Source organism: Piliocolobus tephrosceles, unplaced genomic scaffold, assembly GCF_002776525.5.
Source record: "Piliocolobus tephrosceles isolate RC106 unplaced genomic scaffold, ASM277652v3 unscaffolded_27745, whole genome shotgun sequence".
NCBI classification, from domain to species: Eukaryota; Metazoa; Chordata; class Mammalia; order Primates; family Cercopithecidae; genus Piliocolobus; species Piliocolobus tephrosceles.
Window position 1 is genome coordinate 26922 of NW_022310693.1, and position 14134 is coordinate 41055.

The 14134-nt window shown below is 41.4% G+C and overlaps 1 protein-coding gene across 1 annotated transcript; it reads left to right on the forward strand.

Annotated features, from left to right (window-relative positions):
* Positions 1–2438: 2438 nt before the first annotated feature.
* LOC111535732 (olfactory receptor 1J1) lies at positions 2439–3445 on the forward strand (the record flags this gene model as incomplete). Its single annotated transcript, XM_023201972.1, has 1 exon — positions 2439–3445. A coding segment is annotated over exon 1 (983 nt), but the record flags the coding sequence as incomplete, so codon positions are not given.
* Positions 3446–14134: the final 10689 nt, after the last annotated feature.

Genomic DNA, 14134 nt, shown 5'->3' on the forward strand with positions numbered 1-14134 from the left:
AGAGAAATGCAAATCAAAACCACAATGAGATACCATCTCACACCAGTGAGAATGGCAATCATTAAAAAATCAGGAAACAACAGGTGTTGGAGAGGATGTGGAGAAATAGGAACACTTTTACACTGTTGGTGGGATTGTAAACTAGTTCAACCATTATGGAAAACAGTATGGCAATTCCTCAAGGATCTAGAACTAGATGTACCATATGACCCAGCCATCCCACTACTGGGTATATACCCAAAGGATTATAAATTATTCCACTACAAAGACACATGCACACGTATGTTTATTGCGGCACTATTCACAATAGCAAAGACTTGGAATCAACCCAAATGTCCATCAGTGACAGACTGGATTAAGAAAATGTGGCACATATATACCATGGAATACTATGCAGCCATAAAAAAGGATGAGTTGGCGTCCTTTGTAGGGACATGGATGCAGCTGGAAACCATCATTCTTAGCAAACTATCACAAGAACAGAAAACCAAACACCGCATGTTCTCACTCATAGGTATGAACTGAACAATGAGTTCACCTGGACTCGGGAAGGGGAACATCACACAATGGGGCCTATCATGGGGATGGGGCCTATCATGGGGGGAGGGATTGCACTGGGGAGTTATACCTGATATGAATGATGAATTGATGGGTGCTGACGAGTTCATGGGTGCAGCACACCAACATGGCACAGGTATACATATGTAACAAACCTGCACGTTATGCACATGTACCCTAGAACTTAAAGTATAATAAAAAAAAATGCTTTGAAAGCCATCCTGCGGAGAAGACAAATTCTGAGTGGAACAATGAGATTTCAGTAGCATGGAGAAATTGATGAGATGGCTGAAATCCACCGAATGTGAAATCTCACTTAGCCAGTGCTCCTTAGACAGACTGTGAGAGGAATTCACCACTGGGTCCCCAAGAGACAACCTGTGGTTGAGCCTGGAGGAACATGTATATATATGTTTTCATGCTACACATTGATATTTAAACATAGAATTAAATATTTTACACTTAAACTTCAAAAAGATCAGAGAAATTAGGCCGGGCACAGTGGCTCACACCTGTAATCCCAGCACTCTGGCAGTCTGAGGTGGGTGGATCATGAGGTTAGTAATTCGACAGCAGCCTGACCAACATGGTGAAACGCCATCTCTACTAAAAATAAAAAATTAGCTGGGAGAACTGCTTGAATCCAGGAGGCAGATGCTGAGATCTTGCCACTGCACTCCAGCCTGGACAACAGAGCAAGACTCTGTCTCAAACAAACAAACAAAAAAAGATCAGAGTAATTAATGTATAGATCTGAAACCATAAGAAGGATTTTCTATCTTGTTGCTTACTTTGCATTATGATTTCTTTACTTGGACTTTCAACAGTACCACCCTCCCCACTTTCTAGAATAGTACATATATATCATGATAAAATGTGTGGGCATATCCTTTTAAAAATCATTCAAAATAAATTGTTTTGTTGTCTTTTGGAGTAATTGTTTACATGGAAGTTTTTTAATAAATAAAGTGTTATGTCTTAAAAAAAGATTCAGGGTCTATAAACAATGAAAAAATTAGAAATAATCATGCATTGTGTAGACAAGCAGGGTATACAGAGTTAAATAGGTCATTGCACACAAAATAAGTCAATGAGATTTCCAATGTCAAATAATTGCTTTGTTTCCACAGAAGAAATTATGGAGTCAAGCAACTTGGGTCCAAATCACAGCTTCTCCTCTTCCTATTGCTGTGACTATGAGACTGTCTGTATTAGCTTTCACATCTAAAGAGTAGAAATAATAACAGTACCACCCAGCTCATATATTGAAGGCTATTGAATCAGTTACAATACATCAGTTATTGGAACAGTGTATTAAAAAACATTTAACAAACAACTTTTAGTACTATCATTTACAGAGACCAGATTCTGAAAGAAAGTAGGTATATATTTTTTTTTTATTATACTTTAAGTTCTAGGGTACATGTGCATAGCGTGCAGGTTACATATGTATACATGTGCCATGTTGGTGTGCTGCAGCCATCAACTCGTCAGCACCCATCAATTCATCATTTATATCAGGTATAACTCCCCAATGCAGTCCCTCCCCCCTCCCCCCTCCCCATGATAGGCCCCAGTGTGTGATGTTCCCCTTCCCGAGTCCAAGTGAGCTCATTGTTCAGTTCCCACCTATGAGTGAGAACATGCGGTGTTTGGTTTTCTCTTCTTGTGATAGTAAAAAAAAAAAAAAAAAAAAAAAAGAAAGTAGCTATATTGACTAAACTTACATTTCTTTTTCAGCACATTTGCAGCAAAATATGTGGCAAATGTAAGAAAATATGAAGACATTCCCTAAGTCAAAAGAACATCTCTATTATACTATGCCACAGTTATCATTTCTTATTCCAAGACATACCATTTTTTTTTCCTTCAAATTTCCCTAGTGCCCTCCAGCTGATATAAACATGAGCCCTGAGAACCAGAGCAGCGTATCCGAGTTCCTCCTCCTGGGCCTCCCCATCCGGCCAGAGCAGCAGGCCGTGTTCTTCACCCTGTTCCTGGGCATGTACCTGACCACAGTGTTGGGGAACCTGCTCATCATCCTGCTCATCCGGCTGGACTCTCACCTTCACATCCCCGTGTACTTCTTCCTTAGCCACTTGGCCCTCACTGACATCTCCTTTTCATCTGTCACTGTCCCTAAGATGATGATGAACACGCAGACCCAGCACCTAGCTATCTTTTACAAGGGGTGCATTTCACAGACATATTTTTTCATATTCTTTGCTGACTTAGACAGTTTCCTTATCACTTCAATGGCGTATGACAGGTATGTGGCCATCTGTCACCCTCTACATTATGCCACGATCATGGGTCAGAGTCAGTGTGTCATGCTGGTGGCTGGGTCCTGGGTCATCGCTTGTGCGTGTGCTCTTTTGCATACCCTCCTCCTGGCCTGGCTTTCCTTCTGTGCTGACCACATCATCCCTCACTTCTTCTGTGACCTTGGTGCCCTGCTCAAGTTGTCCTGCTCAGACACCTCCCTCAATCAGTTAGCAATCTTTACAGCAGGATTGACAGCCATTATGCTTCCATTCCTGTGTATCCTGGTTTCTTATGGTCACACTGGGGTCACCATCCTCCAGATTCCCTCTACTAACGGCATATGCAAAGCCTTGTCCACTTGTGGATCCCACCTCTCAGCAGTGACTCTCTATTATGGGACGATTATTGGTCTCTATTTTCTTCCCCCATCCAGCAACACCAATGACAAGAACATAATCGCTTCAGTGATATACACAGTAGTCACTCCCATGTTGAACCCCTTCATTTACAGTCTGAGAAATAAAGACATCAAGGGAGCCTTAAGAAAACTCTTGAGTAGGTCTGGCGCAGTGGCTCACGCCTGTAATCTCAGCACTTTGGGAGGCCGAGGCAGATGGATCACCTGAGATCAGGAGTTCAAGACCAGCCTGGCCAACATGGCGAAACCCCATCTCTACTAAAAATACAAAAAATTAGCCGGGCATGGTGGCACACGCCTGTAGTCCCAGCTACTTGGGAGGCTGAGGAAGAAGAGTTGCTTGAATCTGGGAGGCGGAGGTTGCAGTGAGCCAAGATTGTGCCACTGCACTCCAGCCTGGGTGACAGAGCAAGACTCTGTCTCAAAAAAGAAAGAAAAGAAAAAAAGAAAATTCTTGAGGGGAAAAAAACATTATTCTAACTGATACTTGCCTTTCTTTTAAAACATCCCATGTAACATTTTTCCTCGATAATACAGAAATACAAATTATTGAAAATATATCTCACTTGTCTTCCTTCCACAGCTGTCACTCTGAAATGCTTTCCTGATACTATTGTTGCATCTGTTTGAGGGAATAGTAAAATAGGATATGTTTTATAGGACTTTATTTGTTCTTTTCTTGGGTAATGGAATTGGAAAATATTCTGAGCATGTTATGTCACTTTGGCTGGTATGAAAAGGAAGCCATCACAGCTGACCTTTCCCAAATTTTAAATTTGTTATAAAATGTGTCTGGCCCTTCACACCTCTATTTCTTAGGAATTTTCCACTTTTGTGAAGATATGGCTCCTCTTTTCACCCAGGCACTAGATATCCAGGAAGTTGAAGCCCTTTCAGAAATTTTAGGAAAAACATATGACATTTCTCTCTCCTTACATAATAAATACACTGCTTTCTTGTCCTTCCAGAATATAACCCACACTTCCTTTCTCTCCAAACACATACAGATGTTCAGTGACAAAATAAGTGTCACCTCAGTTCTCTCAGGGACTGATCTAAGAACTCAATATACCTTAAAATCATCTAACTTAATCCTGACAAAAACTCCAAAGGGTAAGTTTAAAAAACTCAGGCTCTAAAAGGGGAAGAACACCCCAAGATCACATAGTTCATGAAAGGAAGACTTGAATCTTGGCATCTGATTCCAGAGTGACTCAGTGTAGCAAAGACTGTAATAGTTTACATGGAACACTGAGTGGGTTTGAGGAGTAATAATTAGCTCAGCCTGATGGAAGAGGATATAAGCAACTTCCCAGAGAAGGCTTTTCTTTACCTGAATCTTACCAGATGAGAACTATCCAGACACACAGGATTTTATCTTGTTCTGATGACCACAGGAAGAGGGAGTAGTGTGTGTCAGGATGTTAAACTGGAAGTTTCAACTGAGGCACCAAATCCTGGGAGACAACAGATACTAAAGTGAGTTGTGACACACAAAATGAAGATATTTATAAGAAATACTAATAATAATCAATATGGTAACACAAGCCTCTCAATCTAATGTGGATCTAAAAAGAACTGAGAGCTGGAGATAAGATAAGGTAAGAAAACTCTCTGAGTTTTCTTTCAGAGAAAGCTGCATACTGAACCCCAAATCCTCCTAACAGGGAGAGGGGTGTTTTTCTCTTTATCTCAAGCTTAATGGAAGAAGCTTCAATAGAGCCATTTAGCAAGTTTGATATATATCCCTTGCTTTTATGAGAGAAAGAGCAATAGAAAAGAAGAAATGTGAAGGGAGAGAGATAAAGAAAATTATGAAATTATGTTTAGGGAATGCTTTCACTTCTTTTCATGGTAAGGCAATAAAATAACTGGGGATCCCAGTACCTGGTAGTGGACAGTGAGCCAGGTAGGCCCCACAGTGGTGCTGTCCCCATGCCTAACCCTGCCCCTGGCCCCGCCCTCCAACCCCTATCTCCTAGCCAGGCCCTGCCCTAACCATCCCTGCCATGCTGGATGGAGGAGGATGTAGCTGCTCCTTGTCTACCTGTTGTCCTGCCAAGTGTTCACCTAGGGAAAAAAAGGCATTAGAGAGATGTCCAAATATGTTGAGTTTATTCAAGAATGAGAAATGAGGATTATAACCCAGGGTGCACAAAATGACAAGCCACCAGTGCATCTGGTGAGGGCAGAGTAAAGGAAAGCTCTCACTAGCAAGAAGGAAGAGGTTTGTGTCAGCCACTTAGACATGGAGTCCACTGGCTCCAGAGGCTCAAAGCTAAAGTTGTCATCAGTTCATTGGTGGAAATGCTGTTACTGTGCAAATGGCCATCTGAGAGCACGTTGTCTGAATTACTGCAGTCCTAAAGAATGTCTAGTGATACAATAGCAAAGACTTGGAATCAACCCAAATGTCCATCAGTGACAGACTGGATTAAGAAAATGTGGCACATATACACCATGGAATACTATGCAGCCATAAAAAAGGATGAGTTGGCGTCCTTTGTAGGGACATGGATGCAGCTGGAAACCATCATTCTTAGCAAACTATCACAAGAAGAGAAAACCAAACACCGCATGTTCTCACTCATAGGTGGGAACTGAACAATGAGCTCACTTGGACTCGGGAAGGGGAACATCACACACTGGGGCCTATCATGGGGAGGGGGGAGGGGGGAGAGATTGCATTGGTAGTTATACCTGATATAAATGATGAATTGATGGGTGCTGATGAGTTGATGGGTGCAGCACACCAACATGGCACATGTATACATATGTAACAAACCTGCACGTTATGCACATGTACCCTAGAACTTAAAGTATAATAAAAAAAAGAAAAAGAATGTCTAGTGATAAACCTTGTCATAGAAACATATGTATATGTGTGAAACGTGCAAGCTGTGCAAAGCAGATGATGCACAGAGATGTCTTCTGGAGTTCTTAGAAAGTTCTTGGAAATAGTTCTTATCTCAGACATGTAAGCATGAGACCCCTCTCCTTTATGCCTTCCCAGTCCTATTTTTTCTGAGTGTGACAAAAGTTATTTCATCCTGATATCGGCAACTTTCACATTTCCCTCTTTTGATAACAATTTTTCTCTAAAAATATCATTCATCAACTAGGCTGTAGCCAGGTTTGAATTGTCTGTTGGTGCTGGGATAGACCTGTTGTAGTTAGTTGATCTCATCCCACATCAGGCAGAGGTGATAAACAGCTGGAAGTCAGTCTCAAGACCCTTTTAGCCAAATTTGAGCAAGAAGGAGGCCAGAAGGTGAAGCTCTTAGGCTTATCTCATCTGGATTTCATCATTAAATTTAATTTTGTCTGTTCCATGGGCATTGACTATCATCTCAAATTGCTGGGCCAACATTATTTTGTCAGGAGTTGTATTTCCGCAAAGATTTAACAGACAACAGGTACATAGTTTAAAAAGGAAAATACAGAGCAAAAACAGCCGCAATATGATGAGTCCAGTTTGCGTGATGCTTTTGAGCCATGAACAAAGGCAACCCACTAAATAGATAAAATGACCCCATAGAAATGGGTGAGAGTTGTAGCCAGATGGACTTGTTCTTTTAGTTTATGTAACTGAGTTTCAACTTATCTGGAGGAGTTAACCTGGGTACAACATGCAGTATTAACAGTTGCATAGATACTACCTTGCTCAGCTAATAGATAGTCAAGAGCAATTCTGTCAACACTACCCTGGCAAGAGAAGCCAATGAATCCTATTGTATACTTGCAGTGAAGTCTGCAAGAATTCCTAGGGTAGCAAATCAATCTTTTACCATTTCTTCATTAGTGGCTATATCATACCATTATACAAAAGATCTGACAAAGGAAGCAATCCAGAGTCCCATGCCCACCTGGTAACTCATGTTTAATCCTTTGATAAAATAAGAGGGGCATGACCAGTTTCAGATCTATTATGCATTGACAACAGAGAAACAAAACATCCCAACACACATTAGCCTCCTATTGCCCAAGTGTCTAAATATCTAGATGCCCATATTGACATATCCCACCCACAAAACTAAATATATCTGATAGGAACACAAAGAATTCTTCCATCTGTAAATTTTCTGTGTATGGCAGGATTAAACCAGGGATCAGTTATATTACTATAAACTGCTAATGGCCCTTCCTCTTAAAATCAGTCCCAACAAGTTTTCTTACATATGGTAAAGAGACCCAAGGAATACTTTAAGAGAGAAGATTCATTGCACATCTCTAGGGCCCAACTAGGAGACCATTGTTTTGAGTAGATAAGACAGGGGACAGGAGTAGAAGGCGAATGAGAAAGCTTAACCTTATAGGATGGTTCCATGATACACTTTGTACAGGAGGTTGAAGCTGAGATGTTAGCAAAATTTGTTACAGATTGTACTAAAAGATCACTAGAGTTATGAACAGATCAGGATTCTTTATGACAGATCCAACAATCAGTAAGTTTTCTCCTGTAGCAACAGACTGGGAAACGTGGACAGGCATATCATCTTCCAGGGAAAAAAACGGATAAGATAAAATAAGAATTAGAAATAAGGAAAGGGTATACAGAAGTCATCCAAACATCTTGGGAGAAACAGATGCCATCTGCTTCAAATCTTATAAATTTTTAGTTTTATCAACTAAGTTCAATTCTTAGAAATTTTTAGTGTTAATTCATTCACGGGAGTGCAGGTCCACTGAGGAGTGATATTTTCCTTAGATAAGATACATATATCCAAGAATCATTTCCTTTAAGCTTGGCAGCACAAGGGTTGGTTAACAGGACCTGAAATTGGTCTCTCAGTGAGGTTGGATGGAGTCTTTTTTTAAATGTCCTTTCAAATAGACAAAATCTCCTGATTGTAAATTATGGTGTTTTAGGTCTTCATCTCCTGGGGATGCACAGTGGAAAGACTGTTCTACCAGAGCATGATTTTTATCCATAGCCTTGATTATACCTTTATGATATGGAAGCATTTCACCTTTTACGAACTTTGGGTCTTTGAAGTTGGGGCCAAATGCATGGGGTGCCCAGTAATAATTGTGAATTGTGAGATCTTATGTATTCCAAAGGGAGACCTTTTAGTTCTGAAGCACTATAGGCAGGGCTTTTGGCCACAGTAAGTATGAGGTTTCTACAAAATTTGCCAGTTGGGTCTTAAGAGTACTGTTGGCGCATTTCAACTAGTCCAGAGGGCTGGAGATGATAAGCACAATTAAAGTGCTGTAAGATTGGCCAGATAGCCCACATTTGTATTATAACTTGTTCTGTAAAATTAGTTCCTCAGTTGCTGGGAGCTCAAGAGAGGAACTCAAGAGAGGCCCTCAGTTGCTGGGAGCTTAAGACAGGAGCTCAAGAGAGGCCATGGTATGGATTATCTTTTCTAACAGGACTTTAGGGCTAATGTCGTGGCTTGTCTTCAGAGGAATGCTTCAATCCAGTGAGAGAACATGCAGATCAAGACTAACACATATTTGTATCCATGCAAGGGAGGGAGCTGGATAAAATCTAACTTTGAATGGCCCATTAGGGAGGTTAAAATGTCCAGGGTTAGGCACCCCACATTCCCAGGATTGGATTTAGGGAATGTAGGGCAGAGTAAAATAAGTATTTTTTGACTGCTTTATTGATGGTACCCGACCAGTATTGTTTTATAGAAGTAAACATATTTTATGTAGTCCAGTGGCTTAAGTTATGTACAGTAGTAAACAATGGAAATTTCATGGAGACTGGCAGGACAGGTTTGTTTATTCGGCCCAAACCAAAGTATATCTTTATCAGTGAATCAGCATCCATTATTTTCCAATTTATTTTTTTGGCCCCAGGTGCCCAATCCTGTGCTTCTTTAGCAATTGTTTCAGAATTATTTGGGGGAAACTTTCTAGCTGGGCCATGATAGAAATTTGATCAGTAGGATCTTTTAAGGACAGCATTCTTTGCTGCATTATCAGCAAACTGATTTTCCCTAGATTCCATAGTGTCTAATTTTGAAAGGCCAGAGACTTTGATCATGGTTAGGGCATCAGGTAACTATATAGCATCTAATAATTCTTGCATATAAGGGCCATTCTTTATTTTGTTTCCATTGGAAGTGAGGAAACCTCTTTACTTCTAAACCATACCAAAATCACGAACAACTCCAAAGTCTTACTGTATTATCCATTTTCATGCTGCTGATAAAGACACGCCTGAGACTGGGAAGAAAAAGAGGTTTAACTAGACTTACAATTCCACATGGCTGAGGAGGTCTCATAATCACAGTAGGAGGCAAAAGGCACTTCTTACATGGCAGCAGCAAGAGAAGATGAGGAAGATGAGAAAGCAGAAAGCCCTAATAAAACCATTAGATCTCATGAGACTTATTCACTACCATGAGAACAGTATGGGAGAAACAGCTCCCATGATTCAAATTATTTCCCACTGGGTCCCTCCCACAACACATGGGAATTATGAGAGACACAATTCAAGTTGAGATTTGGGTGGGGACACAGAGACAAACCATATCATTCCACCCCTGAACCCTCCAAATCTCATGTCCTCATATTTCAAAACCAATCAACCCTTCCCAACAGTCCCTCAAAGTTTAACTCTTTTCAGCATTAACCCAAAAGCCCACAGTCCAAAGTCTCATCTGAAACAAGGCAAGTCCCTCCTTCCTATGAGCCTGTAAAATCAAAACCAAGCTAGTTACTTCCTAGACAGAATGGGGGTATGGGTATTGGATAGATACAGCCATTCCAAATGGGAGAAATTGTCCAAAACAAAGGGGTACAGGCTCCATGCAAGTCTGAATCAAGCAGGGCATTCAAATCTTAAAACTGAAAAATGATCTCCTTTGACTCCAGGTCTCACATCCAGGTCATGCTGATGTAAGAGGTGGGTTCCCATAAGTCTTGGGCAGCTCCACCTCTGTGGCTTTGCAGGGTACAGCCTCCCTCCCAGCTGCTTTCACGGGCTGGCATTGAGTGTCTGTGGCTTTTCCAGGCACCCGGTGAAAGCTGTGGGTGGCTCTACAATTCTGGGGTCTGGGGGACAGTGGCCCTCTTCTCACAGTCCCACTAGGCCAATGTCAAAGCCATTCAACAACAGTGCCCCAGTATGGACTCTGTGGGGGCTCCAACCCCACATTTCCCTTCTGCACTGCCTTAGCAAAGGTTCTCCATGAGATCCCCGCCCTTGCAGCAAACTTCTGCCTGGGCATCCAGGCGTTTCCTAGATCTGAAATCTAGGAAGAGGCTCCCAAACCTCAATTCTTGACTTCTGTGCACCCACAGGCTCAACGCCACATGGAAGCTGCCAAGGCTTGAAGCTTGCACCATCTGAAGTCATAGCCTGAGCTCTACATTGGCCCCTTTCAGCTAGCAGGAGAGGCTGGGACACAGGACACCAAGTCCCTAGACTGTGCACAGCATGGGGACCCTGGGCCTTGCCCACAAAACCATTTTTCACTCCTAGACCTCCAGGTCTGTGATGACAGAGGCTGCTGCAAAAGTCTCTGACATGCCCTGGAGATGTGTTCCCCATGTCTTGGAGATTAACATTCAGCTGCTCATTATTTATGCAAATATCTGCAGCTGGCTTGAATTTCTCCTCAGAAGGTAAAATTTTCTTTTCTATCACATTGTCAGGCTGCAAATGTTTCCAAACTTTTATGCTCTGCTTCCTTTTTAAAACTGAATGCCTTTTAAAACATCCAAGTCACCTCTTGAGTGCTTTGCTGCTTAGAAATTTCTTCTGCCAGATACCCTAAATCATCTCTCTCAAGTTCAAAGTTCCACAGATCTCTAGGGCAGAGGCAAAATGCCACCAGTCTCTTTGCAAAAAAATAACAAGAGTCATCTTTGCTCCAGTTCCCAATGAGCTACTCATCTCCATCTGAGACTACCTCAGCCTGGATTTCATTGTCCATATCATTATCAATATTTTTGTCAAAGCCATTCAACAAGTATCTAGGGAGTTCAACCTTTCCCACATTTTCCTGTCTTCTTCTGAACCTTCCAAATTGTTCTAACTTCTGCCTGTTTCCAAGTTCTAAAGTCGCTTCCACATTTTTGGGTATCTTTTCAGCAGTGCCCTACTTCCAGCACCAATTTACTGTATTAGTCCATTTCCATGCAACTGACAAACACAGACCCAAGACTGGGAAGAAAAAGAAGTTTAATTATACTTACAGTTCCCCATGACTGGGGAGGCCTCAGAATCATGGTGGGAGGTGAAAGGCACTTCTTACATGGTGGTGGCAAGAGAAAATGAGGAAGATGCAAAAGCAGAACCCCCTGATAAAACCATCAGCTTTCATGAGACTTACTCACTACCATGAGAACAATATGGAGGAAACTGTCCTTATGATTTAAATTATCTACCACTGGGTCCCTCCCACAACAAGTGGGAATTATGGAACTACAATTCAAGATGAAATTTGGGTGGGGACACAGAGCCAAACCATATCACTTACCTGCTGCTTACATAAACATTGTCTTTTCTTTAGCAAGGATTCAAGCTTGAGTGAGGGCAAACAGATCTGCCTGCCGGGCTGAAGTAGCTAATAGTAAAGGAGCTGCTTTTACAGTCTCAAAGGAAGTCATGACTGCACAGCCTGCACAATACTTGCCAGAGTCATTCTTTAAATGTGAGCTATCTGTAAACCAGGACAACTCAGTACTGTCCACGGGAATCACTCCCAAGGAATTAAAAGCTGGTCTGTCAGAGTTAAGCAGTCATGTGGTGTCTCATCTGAAGGAAAGATCCAGAGAGCCACAGGGTTAAGGTTATTGGAGCATGATTGAATAATATGATGAATAGTAAATAGGAGAGGCTCACAGGAGGTTAGCCAGCTAGCAGAAAAATGCCGAGTGTGATGAGAGTATAAAAGGGCTTCCATGGCATGAGAAAAAAACACAGTCAGGAGGATCCCATGACTATCTTCTCAGGTGCCTTGATTAACAGGGATGCAGCAGGGACTGCTCTTAGGCAGAGAGGGAATCCACAGGAGATGGGATCCAGTTGTCAACTGTAGTATCCTGGAGGATGGTGTGGGCCTCCATGCTTTTGGGTTAAGATCCCTGAAGTATTTCCTTCCTTTCCATAGAGAAAGAGAAAAAAAAAAGAGTTTATACTTAGGATTACCTAGAACTGGAGAATTTATCAATTTCTCCTTTGACTTTTTAAAAACTTACCCTTATGATTTTGTCCAGGTAATGGGGTCAGGTTTAGCAAATTTATATAAAGCACATAGGAGTTGGACCAGAAGAGAAAAGTTAGGAATTCAGTTTCAAAAGTAGTCAGCGAGTCCAAGAAACCCACTCACAAAGCTGGCATTTGTTTTGGGCTGAGGAAATTGTAAAATGCCTTGAATCTGGTCTGGTTCTAAATGTAATTAATTCTCTGAAATTAAATGGCTTTATTATTTCACCTGAGTTTTTACTCACTGCAGGTTTTCTTTACAGACACTATGACCTTAAGCAGCCACTTGCTTTAATAGATGTATACTGTCTTTTTCACAGGCTGCCTGTGAAGGAGAGCAAAGAAGGAAGTCATCTACATATTGTAGTAAAGAAGAGCCTTGAAGAAAAATTACATTCTCTAAGTCTGCCTTTAATATTTGAGAAAAGAGAAGAACTTTCAGTAAAACCCTGAGGCATTACTGTCCAGGTGAAGGCAAAAAGATATTGGCTTTCCCAGGTGAAGGCAAAAAGATATTGGTTGGCTTAATCCCCTGAAATAATGAATAATGTAATACACAGATCGGTGATGGTGAAAAATCTGCTATCAATGGGTACTGGGTTTAATACAGTACGGGAATTTGGAACCACTGGATGCTTTGTAATAATACTATGGTTTATTACTCAGAGAGAGCTCCTGAACAAACCTCCTCCCATGGTTGTTTGGTCTTTTAGTAGGTAGGATCAGGGTACCCCAAGGACGGGTACAGAGAATAATGAGACTGTTTTTTATATCCTTTTATAATAGGTTTAATACTTTGCATTGCCATCTGGTTTAGTGGCTCTTTAATATTAAGCAAGGGTTTTAATAGGTTAATCTGGATTTTAATAAAAGGTACACTATGAATTTTGAAAATACCAATGAAATATTTTACCTATAAAGAGACAGGTATTTGATTCAGCACTAAATGAGTGACATTATTTTTGTTTTCTGAACAGGGGATGACCTAACAAATGACAGAATTGGGGGTCTGTTGAGTGAGGACGGTTTAGTTTATCAAATTCTAAAATTATTTCCCCCTTTTGGGAAAAAGAAATTTTAGCATGGTGTTTTTCAAAAAAATCACATCCAAGGTGGTGGATCAAAGGAGAATTAACAAGCAAAAGGTGTAGGTGTTTTGGAGAGAAGGCCAAGATGAAAAGAAATGGGCTGTGAAACAAAAGCAGTCAATGACTTGATGGAAACTCTCATCATTTGTAATTTTTTTATTACTCTGAGGCAGGGGCTCACTGAGGCTAGGGGGATTAAGAATGAAAAATATTGGAGTGGCATTTATGAGCACAGTTAACACCACACTCCCAGCCAGCTGCAGTGGCTCATGCCTGTAATCCAGCACTTTGGGAGACTGAGGTGGGTGGCTCATGAGGTCAGGAGTTCGAGACCAGCCTGCCCAACATGGTGAAACCCCATCTCTACTAAAAATACAAAAATTAGCTTGGTATGGCGGTGAACACGTGTAATCCCAGCTACTCAGAAGGCTGAGGCATGAGAATAGCTTAAACCCAGGAGGAAGAGGTTGCAGTGAGCCAAGATTGCACCACTGCACTCCAGCCTGGGAGACAAGAGCAAAATTCTGTCTCAAAAACAAACAAACATAGGGCGAAGCAAGATGGCCGAATAGGAACAGCTTCAGTCTCCATCTCCCAGCGCGAGCGACACAGAAGACCGGCGATTTCTGCATT